Raw genomic sequence first — 19,517 nt, forward strand, 5'->3', positions numbered from 1 at the left:
CTAAGTCCTGCTTTGCCGTACACAGTACCAACCTCATGCTTTTCTAACGTCCATTGCATTGTGATTTTACAGCTGCAGTGAAGCCTTTCAGGCAGTCAAAGGCATTCAGCTGTGCCAGCAAGAGGGCACTAAGGAACAGGAGCTGGCCAGAAAGGAAAGCTGCCCTTGGAAGTGGAAAGGAGAGCTGTGTCCCACCCATGCCCTGTGCAGAGCAGAGAAAGGTCTGTGCCTGGGCTTGACCAGCGACTGCTTTCCCCCAGCCCAGGCTGCACTACTGCTGGGGTGATGGTGAGTGAATTCCCTGCCCCAGGAGCAGAATTTCTTCTCTTACTGATAGTTCTTTGCTGTTACTAAACCGCTGTTTTAGTAGTTGAGCATGAAACTTCATTTTTCTTCTCCCCCTACTACCTTTGTCTTATCTGAAGTGGTTGACTGGCAAAAGTTTCTCTTTTGTAAACAAGAGGATTAAAGAGAGAGGTGTTGGATTAAAGATGACAGTCTGATCCTGTGAAAGTCAATGTCAAATCTCCCATAAGCCACAGTGAAAACAATACCAGCAAGAAAAGAACTCTCCAGGTGTAAGACTAGTGTGATTTTAAGGGAAAGTGGAATGCAATATTCTTCATCTCCCCTCTTGTTTGAGGCTATCTGTTTTGCAATCTAGTTCTTCTGATGAGTTAGGAAAACACAGCTTTTGTACATTTTGTGAATGCTGTATTAAAAATAAAAACACAGGGCAAGGATTCATGTTACTGGTCTTAGTTTGGAGATCCATGCATGAAGAAAAGCTGTTGAATAGAGCACTGGGTATTTGCATATATTCTCAAATACAATAGATGAATTAAGGCTGGGGGAGGAGAAAGAGGCAGGTAACTGACTTTTGCCTCTGTAGGTTATCCAGGAGAGAGGCTTGGGGCAGAGGCAAATACCCTTGCCCCAGAGTATGCATCAGGCATCTGGTTTGAACAAACTGGTAATAGCTTACTTCTGGAAGTAATGATGTTATGGCTGTACATGGAGAAAAACTGGGCCTTTTCTGAAAGCTGGTGACAAGCTGCAATTCGAGAGAGAGTAAAAGGAGTACCTCCTTACAATACTCATGCTTCTGCTCTTGAAACAAAAGCACTGTGAAGTGTTATGCTGTAATTGTCCAACTATTTAGTCTTCAATCATTTTTCTGATAGATCAGTTTTTAGTTAGAAAGAAAAGTATTTTCTTTAATGGCACTTTAGTGCCAGGATTTGGGTTCAGCTGTCCCTTGCCCACGCTAAGGCTTCTCTTGGAAGAGCGTGCTGGCTGCTATTGACTGCTGTGGAAAACATGGCATGGTTCAGTGCACGGCTGATTTGTGACACAGGGTGAAGAGATATTGTGCCATTGCTTGGGGCTTGAAGGTGCCTCCTATTCCTGGTCCCCTGGGGTGGGAGGGAATTACCTTTCTGCACAGTGAGGGCTAGCAGATTGACTCTTCACTGGTTAAACACAGTCTGACTGTCCTGCCTGTATTTTATTTTAGCTTTGTGGTGCTATTGATCTTACATATCTTTCTATATATTGCTTTTCGGAGTATTTGGAATGCTACTTGATGTATTATTGTTCCCTGAAGTTTTTGAAGCCATCATTTTCATAAATATACAATAGGAGATGGTAAAGCAAAAAAAAGTTCCTATTCACACTTTTAGTTAGTTCATGAAGCAACAGCACATCCATTGAAATTTAAATGAAAATGGGGACTGTGTCACACACTATAGCTCTCTGGAAAGCTACAGTGGGAGTCTAGCAGTCCAATTCATTCCTTTGTAGAATGTACTAAGGCTAATGGTCTTGCTGGGAGTAAAATATATTTTTTTGCAGAACGGTTCCAGGAACAGACGTTGCTCTTTACCAGAAAACATAAAAGAAAACAAATGCTTACTGTGTCTTTAGTATGCTAAATATGAAATTCTTTGCACAATGGAATGTTAGCTGTAGCCGTAATCATGTTTTCCTTTCATCACCTAGTGAACATAATTTTAAGAGCGGACTGCTGTAATTATATCTCAGATAAAAGGGAGCAGAATTTCTGTATAATATTATAGTTGGCCTGATTGTTTTGTTGATAGGCAAAAATAGAGAGACCACATGAATACTTATTTAATGAACATATTTATTAAGCAGTGCAGACTGTACATAATGCATTTGACTTTGCAATAGACTTACTTACTTTTTCAAGCACCTTTCTTAATATTTTACTACAGCTATTATGTTCCCTTCTTATCTGTCCAGCTATTCAATTATTTGTGTAGTATGTCTATAGCACAATGCCAAAACGTTTAGCTTAACTACAGCTGCCAGTGCAGGTACAATCAATGTCAGCATCCACAGACTCCACAACATCCTCAGATGCAGATTTCTTATCGCTGATTTTCTGCCATTCCAACAGGCTTACAGCAGTTTCTGTCAGAAGAGTGAAGCCATTGTTAACTAGCATCAAGCAAATTAACACATTTCAAAGAAATACTGTTTTGATGGCTGTCAACTCCCTCATCAAGTAAAGAATGAAATCCTGCCCTCACGACTGACATCTAACTGACTCATTGACTTGGAACAGGATTTTTACCCATGATATAATTACTGTAATACTTCCCTAAAACCAAAATGAATTACATTTCACGATGCACAAAGACAAAAGGAGGCTGTGAAAGTGCTGGAGGTAGCCCCTGTCAGTGTAAGACCATCACGTACCAACCCACATCAGCAATCACTTCTGTTAGTGCTGCATATCACTTGGTATTTCTGCTGACTATTTGTCGAAGTTCATTTCTGAAGGGTAAGCCCTTTGGAGAATTTTCAGAGGTTCATAAACTTCTAATTAAAGTTTCCCATATACTGTGAAATCTGGCAGAGCATTCTCAGTTGCAGTATTAACCTTACCACACTGCTTTATCAACAGCAGCTTGAATAAGCCATATTCCTTAATGCTGAAATAATCTAAATGGAATAATGATGTTCATCCTCCCAATAAATATTCCTAGCTAGTTGGAGGTTTATCATTGCATTGGAAGAATATTAGGATATCCATTTAGATTAAGTTTGTATAATGAGAATGCATAAAGCTTTCATAATTTTACTTCCATTTGTTTTATTCCTTAGTTGGACAGTACATTTATAACATGCCATCCCTCGTCACAGGGAAATATGGACACTGCTGTATGAGTTCAGGTTGCATCAGTCACTTATCTTCTGAAAGGTTAACACCCTCCATGGCTAAATTACTGTCCAACATTAAGCGCAGGTTTTGCATAATAAACTGGATAATGAATATTTCCCAGAAAGATGCTGGAGATGCTTTTAAAAATGTATATTATATTTTCAGGCTGTGAAATGAGAAATGCTGTAAAATGTCTGAATTCTGTTTTTTTTGGTATACATTATGTCTCCTACTCTTAGCCCACTGTGGGTCTGAGCACATTCTTATCCATGTAGGAAATGGTTTCCTTGCAAACTGGATTGTGGGTGAGTAACTGATCCTCATGTAACTGATCCACTTGTGGCATGTTTGAAATATAAACCAATATGTGGATTTAAACTTGGAGTGATGCCTGCCTCAGTCAAGCTCCTAAGGCCACAGTCTTGGTGATTTGAGAGCAACAGGAGAAATTCTGCATTCTTGTACTTCATTTTATCCTTGCTCCACTGCAAGTAGGGTGCTTAACTGTGATGGGGTCCTTGAATTTTGAAACAGCAAATTATCATGTCTGAATTCTCATAAAAAGAGTTGAGAAAAGTTCTTTGTCCTGTGCATGTGTGTTCCTAGATTGAGAAAGATGAAGATTTCTACTGCTTCTACTGCTTCTCCAAGTCATTAGACAAAGAAAGAAAAAGAATAGTTTTAAAGTGCTGGCCTTGTATTCCTATTGATCTGTAGCCTAAGAAAAAGCAATCAATTTAGCAAGCTAAAGAATGATAAATGGAATCTTTTTCTTCCTCCTTCCTTTCCTCCTCTTTTTCTGCTTCTTCTTCAGGACAAATAAATAATCATATAAATAAATAAATAAATAAAATTAAGGTCTTGATTAAAAGAATTTCAAGTGGGCTCCCCAGTCTTTGCTTCAGTAAATGAAAAAAGAGAAGCCTGCAGTTGCTCTGAAAGCAGCACTGGCTGCAACAACTAACATTTTATTTTTTTCTGATTTTCCTCTTTTCTCAAACTCTTTTGTGAGAGAATGAGACAGCTTTATTATAGCCTAATATTCTAAGGCAGTGAGTGGTCTGGGATTGTGACAGTTCAGACTTAGATGCACAATAGAAATCTGTGGAACATGGGTATAACAAGATTTTGGAAGGTTTTTTTTTAGAGGGTGGGTTTTTCTATTTATGAAAGAATGCATCCATTTTCATCTCAGGGAGCCACCAAAAGTATGAACACTCTCTCTGTGCTACTTGTTGAATAGGCTGTAGCAGATATTTGACTATCCTCTCTGCTTTTCTGGGCTGATTCAGCACATTGAAGATACTAAGAACACAAGCAAAGTGCAAAGTTCTACACAGATGTTTAAATTCACACATAAAATACCCTGTCCTTTCCAGCCCTACTCAACACAGGGGTGCATTGGCTCCAGTGAGGCTACACTGGATTATCTCAGCTAACAATGGATTTGGCCAGCAATGGTTAACAGAGAACAAAACACTTCAATAGATTCTTCCTAATGTTAGGGTTCCCTGTAGGCTATAGAGGTAATTTTAATTAAAAGACTTAGGAAAGAATGCTCCAGAAATATCTGTGGGTTCCAGGTTGGATTCTCCTTTCATGATTACATAACTTCAGTGTGAAACTGTATTAGACAATGCCTTGCATCCTGGTATAAATGAAATGAGAAAAAGGGTTGTGTTTTTTTTTTTAATCTGGGGCATGAGTTTGTGTGTATAAAATACCTTTAAAACCAAACCATTTTCTGAGACAATCTAGAGAAACTTCCAGCAATGTGGTTTTGCTGATGAATTGCACAGTGGCATAGCATGGCAGTCTAACTACAGCACTCATGTCACACTAGCTGACTGACTTTCAATTGCCTTGCCTGCCCTGGTCTACACAAAATTGCAGGCTGTAATGTACATAAAAGGACTCAGTGTTGCTTATCTCAACTTTATGGAGATCCTGAAGACACGACAAATTTTATTTTGTGATTTTATTGATCGCTGCTGCCCCTTTTACCTCCTGAAATGTTTTTCTCAGATGATGCTACCTGCCATCACCTAACCTAGCTTTTAGCTGGCCAACACTGTCAGCAGTTCTAGCAAATACTAATGGGATTAAAAACAGCAGCTCAGAGAGGAGCCAGAGCAGCACAGGTCTGTGCATGGCTGTGCTGTGTTTTGTTCTTTCGAGTGCTCTGACAGCTCCTGCAGTACGTGACACACAGAGGGAGAAAAACACTGTACCTTTTGGGAAGCAGTGGAAGCCAACCTTTACTGAAGCCTTTTCACTTGCAGTACAGTCTTTCATACATTTCAGTACTGGGTCAACAGAGTAGCAGGTAGATTCCTCACCATCAACAGTAGGGTTTCGATTCAGCTTCACATAACTGCGCTGCAGCTTGCACCCTGAGAGGAAAAGGAAAGGTAGTTAAAATTGTGGAAATAAATCCCAATCGATCCTTGTAATAATAAAGGTCCATATTTTCTCCTCAGCTTTTATTAAAACACAGGTATCTGACAAACCATTTTCACAGTAGCGAGGTTATCAAGATAGGACAATAATAAGTTGAGGAAAGAGTCTGAAAGGGGAGCTATTTTTAAAATCTAATTGCACAATAGAACCCAAATGGAATCATGTATACTCAGTTTTTTAGAACTACATAATACACAGAAAATAACCTCTCATGTCTGAAAGCTATTAAGAATAGATGCTGCAAGCACAATGGCTACTTCATTGCATTAGGAAAAATGTCAACCGTAGTGAATGGATAAAAAAGGGCAGCATTTATTTAATAACAACAAGGATAATTTTTGTATTGGATGATTTTTATAATGCTGCAATTATCTCACTAGAAAGGTATAATGTAACTTAACAGGATCCCAGCTACAACTCAGTTTCCTGACACACAGATAAGAATAATTCTGCTGCCACTGAAGTCAAGGAGAAAGCAACCATTAACTTCAATAAAATTATTTCAGGTCCAAGGTAAATGGAGACCTACCAAACTAAACTGTATTGATATTTTGGGAGTCTAACATTGTTTTTCCAGCTGCATGTGAGATGAAGCTCTTTAGGAGTAGCTCTAAATATTTTCCTGAGATTGCACCCTCAAGTGGTGCAGAACAATAATGAATTTTTTTTACACTTTGGAAATTTACATGAGTGTAGGATCTGACACTGTATTCATAGTCTGCACCTTGTGTGGTGAAATTAAGTCTGCAGACAACAGCTGAAACTGTTGTGATACAATGGTGAAAATCACAATTTATTTTCCAGTAAGAGCAAGATTAGGGCTGATTTTGCCTCTCAGTGTAAGAAATGAAAACCAATTATTTAACATTGAATTACACATGAGACAAAGACTTTTGCTGGAGTATATATTCTCTATATTCACAAGCAGTGTTTTAAACAGTCAGTGGTCAATAAAGTTAAAATACATACATATGGCTATTGAAATTTCTAAGTAAAAGGCATCTACTGCCTTAAAAAATATTTTCTAGGTCCTGGCAGAGGAAAAGTGAAATCATATTCTATCCAAGCATAGAGTTTTTCCATATCCACTCACCACCAGAGCAGGTTTCTTCTAGCAGTACCCATGAATGAATAAACGCAGAACAGCTGTGTGCCAGCCTATGGTTTGGCATGAGCAGCTCATTTTCCTTTTCTCTGTCATTGTTACCACAAACTCCGCAGGTCTTTCCTCTCATCCACGAAGCAACCGTAACCTGCAAAGCAGCGCATCTTTGTAGTGAATGCTGAAGTGTTGGTCTGTCACACTGGCAGGGCACCAGGCAGAAAGAAAGCAGTAACCTTGAAAGTAAGTGCAGTACCTTAAGATTTACACCATCAAAAGTCACTTTCTGCAGTCCAAGTTCTGGAACTTCCACGGTAACTGTTTTTCCATTTTTATAAATTTTAACATTGCCTGTAAAAAGATGGTGAATCATACCCTGATCATCTTAAATTAATGGAGAAACTGTGTAACACAAAACTCACCACAATGCATTTTCCTTCACAATGATCATTTTGCTGCTACAGTTGAATATGTATATTTAAGTGGAGAGGAAAAAACAAAAATAGAAGAAATAATATATTTTCAAAAATATTCTACTGCTGTTTCCTATAGTGATAACTGACTTCTGTAGCTAGTATGCTAAATTTTGAAATGATAATGACAGTGGTGGTTCTCCAGCTAAATGTCTGAGTAAAAGTATCTCTCTGTGACTATAACGTGAACCTTTTTTCTGAACAATCACCAAGCTGGGTAAATGATAAGAAAGGGCTTTATTCATCTGTCATTGATGCTGGAGGAGTAGAAGTAAGAGTATATATACTATAGGAATCATGAACATAAGTCACTACAAAACTTAATAAAGTAGTCCTTAGTTTTCTCTTTGAATTAATACCACTTATGTTTTCTTTACACTGAGATTTTTCTGTGAAATTTATAAAATCTTGATATTTAGCTCCCAGGTCAGTCCTGGAAAACTGGCTATCACAACTTACCTTTTGCATACACAGAACCTCCACTGTGTGATAGAACTCGCTGTTCATTGTATGTCACAAGGAGAGACCAATTTGAGGCAGGACTGATTGTGATGTTCCTTAAGAAAAACCAAAAATAAAAGAGAATAAATTAGCGGTCAAATATGAAAAGTATAGATATTTGTGACTATCTGAATTTGAATGAATGAACAAGCAGTTTTCTTTCCAAGGTGCAAAATTCACTGGGACTGTGGGTTTTAGAAGTCAGCCTTTAAAGAAAAGACAGCATGGGCACTTAGTGAGCAAGTTATCAGATACTGGTGGCTGTGGAATTCAAGACAAGAGCAACTACACCATAGAGCCTCAGACAAGGATTCCTTCTAGAAATTCTTTCTTTCCCATATGTCTTATTGAGAACCAGTTTCAGCTAGAAAGTAGATATCTCTTACTCCTAGAGTGATTTCCTGAGGAACTTTGTACCTAATTTCTAAGCCTCAGTATAAATCACACTTACGCTGATGTTGTATTTATGTGAACCTCTCTTGAGAAAGATTGAGGATCAACCTTTCTTGTAGAAATGATGAACTTTGGGTATTCCTTACAGTCTTGAACCACAACCAGGTTGCAGCTTTTATTGAAAGAATATGAATGGCTCACACGATCAAATGTTTTGAAATCTCTCTCCCCGATTTCACACGTGGCTGAAAGACAAAACCATAAAAGAAACGGCAGATGTGACCACTGTAGGTGCTGCTGTGAGACTGAACTCTATGAGATTGAACTACCCAGCAGACTTGAAGAAAACATCACCTCCTTGGCAGAAGCCAGAGTCTGTAAGGACATGAGAACACTACAAAATAGCTACCCACTGTAGATTATACCAGTATTGATTTTGATTACATGCCAAGCACAAAACTCAAGCTAACAGGGAATAAAATGCACAAAATTCTTGAGAAACTGGATGCCATAACAAACTGTGATAAAAACTCCCCATTTCCCTTAGAAGTGCTAGACACCAACCAGGAGAAACTTATGTGGCTTCTTTTTGAATAAACTGGACAGAAAATATGTGGACTCTCCTATGCCCATCACCTGATGCCTCTCAATGCAGAGCTAACTCTTTCTCAGGAGGAGCAAAAGAAAACCTCCAGTCCTTGAAGACAGAAGCAATTCCCAAACTCTGAATGTTTACAGCAGTTTGAAGCCTCTTCATTCACCTGCCAATAAACCTGCTTCTCTGTGAGGGAACGAGCTGCTGGAAGCAGCGCTACAGATGGATGCTATGCTGCCCTGTAAGACCATTAGAAGGAAAGGCAAGGCCCAGCCATGGCAGAGTATGATCTACACACATTGCTTATTCATGAGACAAACATATAAGTAACATTTACATTGATCTTCTTGTGCTATTTGTGAAGCTATTGCAGGCAATAAATTCCAGGCAGTGATGTCTTGAGTCTCGTAAGCTGGAGACGGGTCTAAGGGCAGAGTGAATGGCAATCGGAATCCCTGACAATAAAGTGTTACCTGAAAAAGCAGAAATGAAAATACATTAAGATAAATTGAACCATATGCTCAAGATATGACTGCAAAAAAACTCTCTCTTATCTTGGGAAAAAAACCCCTTGAAGATGCATTTCTACAATTGCAGTTGTGTTAGTCAGCAGAACGTCCCCTAACCTTCAGCTTTTGTGAGAAATCATTATCATCTCTTCTAGTCATACTTGACTTTTTGAGAAATATTTAAGAACATTGAAAAGTAACTGATAGAGACGAGTTTAAATGATATGTGAATGACTTAAAAAACAGGCTAACAAGTTGAGTAACTGAGATGATGGATGTGTTTGGAAAAATGAGTCTCATCCATTAAGGGCTGAAAACTGGCATGTTCAGTGGTGGGGTAAGATCCTCCACTGTAGCTATAAATTATATTTGCCAAGAGAATCAAATGAATGCCTAATGCACAGACTTCCTCAGGATCACATATTTAAGATCCTGCCGTACTGAAGCACTGTGGTGGGTTAAAGACACACAAGTTTCTGTGTATGAATTGCTAGCTGTTATTAATTTGCCAGAGATCCATAGGGGAAATTATTCAAAGAGGTGCATAGGAATTTAGTGGACAAGGACCAATTAATCAGTGGGACTCTGCAGACCAGGCCTGTGCAGGCTCCTGTGACAGGGTGACTAACTGCTCCAGTTTGGTTATGGCAGAGGTGCATGTGTGGCTGCTCAGGCCAGTCACATCAAGCATGGTTACTGCAGGTGTGGGACTGCAGTGCCAACACACACGGCTGCTGTTTGTGGCTGCAGCCATGTGCAAAGTGCTCCCAAGGCCTCCTCCATCTGAGACCCTCATTCAGGAACTGGTCAAACTGGGTAAAAATGCATAAAGGTGTGAGTGCAGAGCAGTTATACCTGAGACAATTTGGCCTCGCTGCTGTTCTCCAAATGCAAATAAAATATTGGACTACAGAGCCTGATTTTCAACTTACTCCTGCACTGGGCCAAAGCAGCACAAAATCAAGGGAACTGTTGTATGTATTTGAACACCCACCTCATACTGTGAGGTATGTAGCAGATTCTCTAAAAGGCAATGTTTTGTTTTTTGTTTCTTTACGTTAAGTGTCAAAACATTCTAAGTTGAAAATAATTTCATTGAAAGGAAAACTTAAGTAAAAATTTAATGTACCTCAGGAGCTTTAATTACTGTATCAATTGTTCGTGGAGATGTTGCAGCTGCTCTTACTATAAATTCATGAGATGGATTTCTCTGGTGTACTTCTGAGAAGCCCAACACGAGCGCTGCACCAGGAATGTATTGCATGAATCTAGAGATAAACAAGATGTGACAAATTCAGGTGCATGAACAAAAGCACACATGGGATGGTGAGGGCTACTGCAGATCCAAAACCTCAGGAAAAAATGGAAGAACTGAAAAGTTGAGGAAATATTACTTTGGGTCGAATTAAATGGTTGATTTTATCAAGAAGAAACACATTGGTTTTATTTTGCCTATTTAAAATGGTTATTTTTTGAGATTGAATAGAAGAATATTTTAAAACATAAAGGCATTTTGAAAATAAATAGAAAATAATTTAATATGGAGAATGAAATCAAACACAATTTTAATATATTTGAAGGCTATCATTTAATATGAAACGTGTGGAAAAAATAGAACACATTCATAAAATACTTGTGCACCACTGAACTTGTGGTTACCATCCAAGCACCACCCAGACAAGTATGTTTGCGTTGAAAAATTTCATCCACTCTTTCAGTGTCTTTCAAAAGCTAAGTAGGGTAAAAAAGTAAAATAAAAAATTAGGAAATAATGAATTACATACTCTGTGCTTGTCTTTTTTATCCAGGATGGAAGCTTTCCCCACTGCACCTTCAGCTGTGCAGCTGGCTTCTTTGCTAGTTGTCCTGTGGTAGTCGCTGCTTCTATCCTGTAATCCTGGCACTCCTTGCCCCATCTCAGTCTGGCCTTTGTAAACAGGGAAACAGTCACCCAAAGTTCAGAAAAGAATCCCAGAATGAACGTTGACCATTTCAAAATGTAAAATTTTCTTTCACCAATTTGTGCACTGATCCTTCATATTTCCAATCTTTAAACAGGCTCACAGAGAAATGTTGACTTGTTCATGCAAAAGCTGAGGCATAGTAGGAAAAAAGTTTTCTGGTCTGTGCAAAACTACATACACATGTTCCTGTCTCAAAGCAGCTGCAAAAAGCATGTTGAGATTTCCTTAGATGTGGTAACTTCTTAATAAATATGTATTTTTTCTAGAAGAGGACCGCACTATAATTTCTCTTTTTTTTCCCCAAGACTTCTTGATTTGAACCCACCCCACTTTCTTCAATAGTGAATATCATGCTGAATTTGTTAATTGCAGCTGCAAAAAGCAGAGATTTATAAATTGTTGCACAAACATCTCTTTTTCTAAAAAACTCATGGGAAGCACAGCACAGGGATATGCAAAAACAGTAAGGACCTTTTCCTTCATTTATGATGCTCTCTTTGGCATCAAACCATTACCCAACTTTGCTTTTTCCATCTTTTCATATAAATCCTAGGAAATCCAATGTAAATATATTTGAATTATGAGTCTTTTGAAATCACAGAACAGTCTGACTTGGAAGGGACCGAGAAGGATCATCCAACTCCTTCCAGAAAGAGTGCAGCTCCTGAGTGAATGGCCCATACAGGGATCAAATCCAGTGTCCTTAGTGTTATCTAAACACTGCTCTAACCAGCTGAGCTAAACTTGGGGTCAATAAATTACATACAGAAAACTAGGCAGATTTCCAGACAAGAAAACTCATAGTAGAACAGATAATAAATACTGATGAAGAAGTGAATTTTTCAATTTTTTAAAATGCTTCTACTGGTTATATTTTGATTTATCTTGAAAATCAATTTTTTTTTTGCCAGAGTTTGAAGTGTGCAAGTATTTCTTTATACTATTTTCTATATTAATGGGGAAATATTTTCTGAAACTTCCCCAACTTTATGAAAGATTAAAAAATAAGTATGCCTTTCCTGTTTAATACTCTTAATCAGCAGATTCTCTGTGCCTGCTCTGGGCTTTGTGGATGTCCCTCTGTGCGAAGCTGCCTGGGCACTTACCTGTGCTTTCAGAGGCAGTATCACAGCATCAGCACACGCTTTCCAATTGGTTTCAGCCAGCTGAACCACAACTAGTTGCACATCAACTTTGGCAGCATCAGAACGAACATATGCTGTGGCTTGATAACCTTGATTTCTGCTGTCACTCCTCACTGCCTGCGCCACAATCGTGATGCCAGGTGGAATTACGTCTCCCAGGAAGTTGCGCTGAAAAAGAGCCCCCAACCATCTGTGTTTAAGGATTCCTGTGTGCTCACCAGAGAGCCTGCAGCCCAGTTAATGTGCACTGATAGCAGGCAGCAGCCCTTGTCCTTCACCAGCTTAGTTAGCAGTACACATTTCTATATCCACAATAGTTAAAGATGAATTTGGTTGGAAACTTACTTATTCAAAGACGTGATTATTTTGATGAGGGATCCAAGATGCTTCCAAGCTATCTTTGTGCATATAGCAAGGTTTTGTTCATTATGGTAATGTTCCAAATAGTTGCTTTCAATGTGTACTAGAGACATTCAGAGTAATATACACATTCACAACTTATTTTGCTATACTACAGTTTCTTCAAGCCAATCAAATATTTTGAAATCCTGCTTAGTAGCAGAATTTCCCATGACATTGCCTGCATTTGCAGAGCTATTTGTTCTATTATTATGTAGATACCTTTATGCAGTACAATTATAGAATACTGTGTGCACAATAAAGGTAAAAGCAATCTGTGCTTAATGGGCCTTCACATTTACCAATCAGTAATGTCCATGGAAAGTCTGATTTTAGTTATATTCTGCATGCACTCATGACCTCCAGTCTACATTTAAAAATAATTAGGCAGACTTATTTATTTCTTCCTCATTTTTACCTAAAGCAACTGATTTTGTATTCTGGGCTTTCACAGGATAAAGAAAATTATTTCCTCTTTAACTCACAGCTACATTCCCTTCAACATGTATAATTTCCAAATCCAGGCTTTCACATACTGCAAATACCTTCAGAAATGAAGGAAAGGAAACAGACAAACCTGAACACAAGGGGATTAAAAAAAAAAAAAAAAAAAAAAAAGAGGTTTTTTTGGGGGGAAATATCTCAATGAACTTTGGCTTTCAATTTTAGTGGCACCACATCTACAGCTCCTGCTCAGCAGCCAGCTAAGCCTGGCTGCTCTGGGTACCACACGCAGTTGTACCTCACGTGTCAGGCTGGAGCTGTGGCTGTGGTGGTGGATGCTGACTCTTTTGCTCCTCCTGGAGTTGTGGGCAGAATTTTCTCCATGGTGGTGGTGGTGGCTGCTGCTGCTGCTGTCACTGCTGCTGCTGCTGCTGTTTCTGTGGCTGCTTCCCAGCTCAGAGGAAGATGATGATGAGCTGCTTGATCCTTTATGATCTGGATGCTAAGAAATAAAAAAAGGTTAAAAATCTATGAGGTAGCTCCAGTTTTACAGTGTAAATATCAAAATCAGAGCTATCAACCTCCCTTTATAGGTAATGGACTTGGACATATCTAGAGTGTTATTTTTATTTCCATTTATAGACATGAATTTTGTTGGTTTGGAATGTGCCTTGCATCCACCTGAACATCTATTGAAAAAAAGACTGCACAGATACTGATTGCAAATAGCAACATCACACTGTTCGGATCTAATGCTAGGGAAAATGAAAAGTGGCATTTCATAAGTGGTCAAATACATCCATATCCAGAAAAAAAAGATAATACAATTTTATGAATAACACTATAAATCATCTTCCTTTTTCATGTGCAAGGTATATAATAGCTGTACAGGTAACACCTACAAAAGCCACTCCATTATCACCCTTCTAATATATGCTAAAAATACCTCTGAGCCATAATGTGTACTGAACCTGGTTTCTGAAAAAAAACTGTGTAATGATTTTTCCATGGCTGCCTAAGAACTGTGAACATAACTATTCCCATTGGAAGGTGCAACTTTTTTATAATTTCCCCCATGGTCTTTGTTAACCTAGCTTTGGCTGCATTTGTGTGTCCTGACCCAAGTGCTGCAACACCAAAAGGTTGGCATGTAATAGCATATTAGTAATAAATCTGCTTTTTTTGTTCATCGTAAATATTGTTATTGGGGGTTATGGAATAGTCAAGGGAATTGGCCCAAATAAGGCCCTTCAGTAACAGGTTTGATCACATCAGCTGCAGCTACCATGGCAATGTGCACTTGAATTAGGCACCTACCCAATGGACGTGAGCAGACTTGAAGCGGAGACTGTATACTTTTGGAAGGTGATATTCCTACAAAATTCACAAAGAAGTTATCACCTACAGGTCAGTCAAGATGGCCTCCGAGCAGAAGTCAAAGTATTAGACATTTTACCCATTCTGTGGAAGTGTGACTACTGCCACTGTGAACTCGGGACTTGGCATGGTTTGTCTCAACTCCTCGGTCAGATTTGCTGGGCCAGCGGGAAGCACCAGTGCTCTCACTGCTGCTGCTGCTCCTGCTGCTGCTACTCTGTGTTTTAGGCTTCTGCTCACGGTCACTTCTCTCTCCTTCAGCAGCACTGGCAAGTGGAAATGATGTGGTCTTGGACTGCTTCTTAGCCTTATGCTTTACACCAGATGCTTTGCTACTGCTGCTGCTACCTGCGCTGCCTCTGATACTGCCTTTGCTGCTGCTGCTCTGGCTGCTGATACCACTGCTTCTGCTGCTCCTGCTGCTGCTGCTGTCCTTGCTGCTGCTGCTCTTACTACTACTGCTTTTGCTACTGCTACTATTGCTCTTGCTACTGCTACTACTGCTCTTACTACTACTGCTGTTCTTGCTGCTACTACTGCTGCTGCTCTTGCTACTGCTGCTCTTACTGCTACTACTGCTGCTGCTCCTGCTACTACTGCTGCTGCTCTTACTGCTACTACTGCTGCTGCTCCTGCTACTACTGCTGCTGCTCTTACTGCTACTACTGCTGCTGCTCCTGCTACTACTGCTGCTGCTCTTACTGCTACTACTACTGCTCTTACTGCTACTACTGCTGCTGCTCTTACTACTACTACTACTACTGCTGCTGCTCTTACTACTGCTACTACTACTGCTGCTTCTCTTACTACTGCTACTGCTGCTCTTGCTGCTACTACTATCACTGCTACTGCTATCACTACTACTGCTTTTGCTGCTGCTGCTGCTACTGCCCCCAAATGGGTAGAACTTCTTTCCTTTGGCTTTGGACTGCCCTGCTTTCAGATTTATCTGGGTGCCTCCCTGTGATGCTCTGTCATCGGAGTCGCTGCTGGAGGGGCTACTTGTTGTGCTCTCGGCACTTCCACTGGCGCTGCTGGCACTGGATGATGAGCTCCTGTGTTTTCTTGTCCCCTAGTCAAGGGTAACAATGGAAAAAAATTATTTTTCTGTGTTCCTGCAGAATGGTATAAGTAAAATCGCATTCAGACATCTCTGAATCTCTGCTGCCTTAGAAGACAAGGTGTATGCTTGATAACATCTTTGCAACACATCACAATAATTCAAAGGCAATTTCATAATAATGTGTTAAACCCACACATAAGCAGAACACCCCAAACACTTTTGTGATAAGGAGCGTGTGTAGCAGTTGTTGGCCTCACAATGACATGTAACTGGTATCAGTAATGACAATGCTCTAGCTGTCACTGTCTCAGGGCAGGTTGTGTAGCTGGTGTCAGAGCATTTTGCTGCAGTTGCAGTAGCTGTAAATAACAGACTACTTTTTGGCCACACAACAGCTATTTTATCTCTTACAAGAGATTTTCAAAAAAGCATGTAAAACCAACCTGCTCCTTCTAATGTCTTTCACTTGCAGAAAGGATGAGTGCAAACAAAAGACCTGCTGAAAGACTTGTGTATCCAAAAGTCTGTCTTTATTTTCCACTTTGGCATAATATCTAAACAAAGGAAGCTACTTAGTAGAAGGAATAAAAATAAGCTTTGTGTAACATCTCCCATAAATTCAGAAGTGGAATTTTGCAGCAGTACCTGATCATCAGTGTCAGCAAGGATTTTCTTCACTTTTTTAATTGCTTCTTTTCTGGAAGATGCTTGTGCCTTTGGATCTTCAAATGTTACTAGACGTATCATTTTTGTAGGAGCTTGGTCTCCTGCTTGAATTGTGACTTGTATTTTTTCAATAGGTGCCTCAGTGGAAACTGAAATTGCATGACAATTAGTATTATTGTTACTATTAGCAACTGAATGAGAGAATAAGCCAATTTCACCATAATTTATTCAGCCATTTTTTCTCAAATATAAATGTTCAGTGATTATTATTGGTATTGAGCAATTTTGTTAAAAAATTTCTCTAATAGCTAAAACACTTATTAATGGCAAACAAATTTTAAAATATTACCATGATACGAGATTCTTTTCAAGTCAATAAACAGAATGATCAGCAGATTTAAGTCAAGTGAATTGGATTATTTAAAGAGATAAACCATGGGCTAGAGAATTAAATGTCAGACAGGAATTGAGGCTTAAGTCTTGAATGCTAAAGAATGGCCCAATGGTTAGGCCATTAGTTTGATACTTAGAAGACCTAGATTCAGTGGCCTGCTGTGCTTTTATTTCTTATGATCATGGATTAAGACATTAAGGACTAGATCCTGGCAGGGTTAATCCATAATTCCCTTTTAGAGTCTGGGTTTTAGAATGTAGCTACAGGACACTGCATCAGATCTGTTGCCCATGTCCAATTGCTTCGTGCTTGCATCCCAAATCCAATGATTCAGGATGCATCAGACACACTCTGCAGGCACAGATCAGCTCTGCTTGACGCTGGCCACGCTGAGCAGCATTGCTGGGAGAGCTGGGAAATTGCTGCTCAGGCGGCTGGGGGAGAAATGGATTCCTGCTGTGAGCACAGACTGCTGCCAATACTGGCTGGCCTGGTTCTTCTAATTGTAGATTTAGCGGTACTTGAGATGCAAAAAATACATATGCACATATACATCTGTATCTATCTATATGTGTGAGTGTGTGTATATACACATCTCCTCCACCCACTATGTTCTCTTTTGTGTCCACTTGTTTTTACCTGGCTTGAAGCTGATTCTCAGGGCGTGCTCTCCAACCAGGTAATAAAGAGGCAGGTTTTTGATAAATGCTGCGTGCACGCTTTTCTTCTCAATGCACACTTGAACTCCAAACGTGCTCGCATTGAAGCACACGGACTGAACAAATGGCTCTTTTTGGGAAGAGGAGCGTCCAGAAGAAAAGGGATTTCCAGATGAAACATCCTCTGCAGACTGTCTACCCTATGAGATAGCACACACATCAAGTGAACTCAGACAAAAATGAGACTAATTACCTGCACGTTATGCATCATATTTTGGTAACAGTACCTGTGCTCTGCAGGGGGAATTAACCAGTTTATTTTAGATAGCAAGTCAGTGACATAGAACAACTTGGTTTTAAAGTGGAAAAAATTATCATCTGAATGGGTTGATTAGACTACCTACTGTAAAAAGAGCTTCAGGTTGTAAGAATGGGAAATTATATAAAAAATTAATTTCAAATATTTAATTTTGTTTCCCTGGAATATTAGACAGTGTTTAGAGGTTCTTGACAAAACTGACTGTGCTTTAGACTGACTGGACTTTTTTCCTTTGATTTTTGACATGTCAGAAAACAGAACTTTCAACTATGTCCACAGAAATTCTGAGTCAGATGAGATCTAACATGAATGTGACACTATATCAATTAAATGGTCAAAACAGATCATGTATTAGAAATTTCCACTAAAAACTATGTAATTTACATGTGATAAGCAATGCTTAGAAAAGAACAAATTAAAATTAATTAAAATTGGAATCAAATCCATGAAATGAAAACTATGATTTCCTGAAGCAATGAAGCAAACACCTAAAGACATAATAATCACAAGATTTCGTTTCACATATAATTCATGCTTGCAATTAGTTTTTTAATGCAGTTTATCACGTCTCACAAGATTACAGCCTTGCATGAACCCTACCAAAAACCCGGAATTTCTGGTGATACTGAGAAATGCTCCATTCAGTGCCATTTTTCAGCTGCTGTTCATTTAAGAATAACTGTGGAGTGCTGAGTTTTCAGGAAGGGCAGCACAGAGGCACAAAGCAGAAGGAAGCTTGTTCCAGGATATTGGAAATTGCTCTCACTGATAGCACGTTTGTCTATTGACTTCTCCATAGGAAAGTGCTGTTCTTGTCCTCTGTTCATCTCTTATTTTATCTGAAAACCCTTCAGAGTTGCAGGATAACAAAGAAACCAGACCAGGACAGTGTATTCCTGCCTCTGTTGGTCTGAATGAATTCTCACAGCGATGCCTTCACAGCACTGCCTGGATTAGAAAGCCTGTCCTGGCTTTAAGGAAACCTGGCTCAGGAAGTCATGACACAAACTGCACTCCGTGCTCGAATCAGGACGTTTATAGGCATTAAGTTTGGCTCTCCAAGTCGAGCAGTGGAGCATCTTGTGGAACATTTGTGACTGCCCCAGGAATGTGGTGCTTCCATAATGGTTGCGAAGTATTTTAAAGATTGTGGGCCTGTAGATGGCAGTGCAAAATTAATTACCAAAGAAAATGCTTTTGCTTTTGACAAAGTGTTGCGAGCTTGATGTATTACACTCCAGATTTTAAAATAATGTTACTATAGGGCTATTTGTATTATTAGATTGAACCTGACTTATTTGAGTGAATCAGCATTGGTCAGAGATGAATTGTAGCCTTTCCTATAGAGAAAAGAAATGGTTCCCTACTGTTTAAAAGCCCAAAAAAGAATAGTCAGACACTACATCATTTACCCTGATGTTATCAGTCTCGCCTGATGCAGAATCTGAATTGAAGGATGTCTTCATTAAGTCAGGCACTGCTTCAGGTAAAAGAACTGGAGTCATCTTACTAGCAGCCAAATCCCCAATATTTCGTGTAACAGCAAATGTCTTAGACCTGCAGAATAAACATTAGAGGAAACCTGTATTGATAAAGCACTGCTGAGGAACAGACCTGAATAATGCCTTGTAGCCTGCACTCAGCAACAAGTATCATACCTTGCAAATTGCTTTACAGATATTTACAGCATCCTTCCTGTTGTGTTTTCAAGGAGTGCTAAGAGTCAATAAAGAAAATCTCAGGGGCAGATAGCCCAGTTAGAATTTTAGAATCATGTGTACAGGTTAAAAACCTTTCAGTTGATTGAATCTTCATACTCTAACACCATGAAAAACAGCATGCTTAGAAGCCTGGCTGCGGATTA

General features: G+C 39.3%; 1 protein-coding gene across 1 annotated transcript in view; it reads right to left on the bottom strand.

Annotated features, from left to right (window-relative positions):
- Positions 1 to 2,158: 2,158 nt before the first annotated feature.
- LOC102070513 (vitellogenin-1) overlaps positions 2,159 to 19,517 on the bottom strand; it is a 42,466-nt gene continuing 25,107 nt past the window's right edge. The window contains exons 18-33 of the mRNA XM_074546002.1: positions 19,066 to 19,210; positions 17,315 to 17,534; positions 16,261 to 16,430; positions 14,632 to 15,624; positions 14,493 to 14,549; positions 13,474 to 13,677; positions 12,294 to 12,500; positions 11,008 to 11,150; positions 10,353 to 10,491; positions 9,052 to 9,187; positions 8,178 to 8,364; positions 7,685 to 7,782; positions 7,009 to 7,103; positions 6,744 to 6,903; positions 5,422 to 5,583; positions 2,159 to 2,436 (exon numbers count right to left, since the gene is read on the bottom strand). Coding sequence (XP_074402103.1) covers positions 2,318 to 2,436; positions 5,422 to 5,583; positions 6,744 to 6,903; positions 7,009 to 7,103; positions 7,685 to 7,782; positions 8,178 to 8,364; positions 9,052 to 9,187; positions 10,353 to 10,491; positions 11,008 to 11,150; positions 12,294 to 12,500; positions 13,474 to 13,677; positions 14,493 to 14,549; positions 14,632 to 15,624; positions 16,261 to 16,430; positions 17,315 to 17,534; positions 19,066 to 19,210 — 3,235 coding nt within the window. The 3' untranslated portion in view covers positions 2,159 to 2,317. The remainder of the gene's footprint in view (positions 2,437 to 5,421; positions 5,584 to 6,743; positions 6,904 to 7,008; positions 7,104 to 7,684; positions 7,783 to 8,177; positions 8,365 to 9,051; positions 9,188 to 10,352; positions 10,492 to 11,007; positions 11,151 to 12,293; positions 12,501 to 13,473; positions 13,678 to 14,492; positions 14,550 to 14,631; positions 15,625 to 16,260; positions 16,431 to 17,314; positions 17,535 to 19,065; positions 19,211 to 19,517) is intronic.

This window comes from Zonotrichia albicollis, chromosome 8 (assembly GCF_047830755.1).
Source record: "Zonotrichia albicollis isolate bZonAlb1 chromosome 8, bZonAlb1.hap1, whole genome shotgun sequence".
In the NCBI taxonomy this organism is placed as follows: Eukaryota; Metazoa; Chordata; class Aves; order Passeriformes; family Passerellidae; genus Zonotrichia; species Zonotrichia albicollis.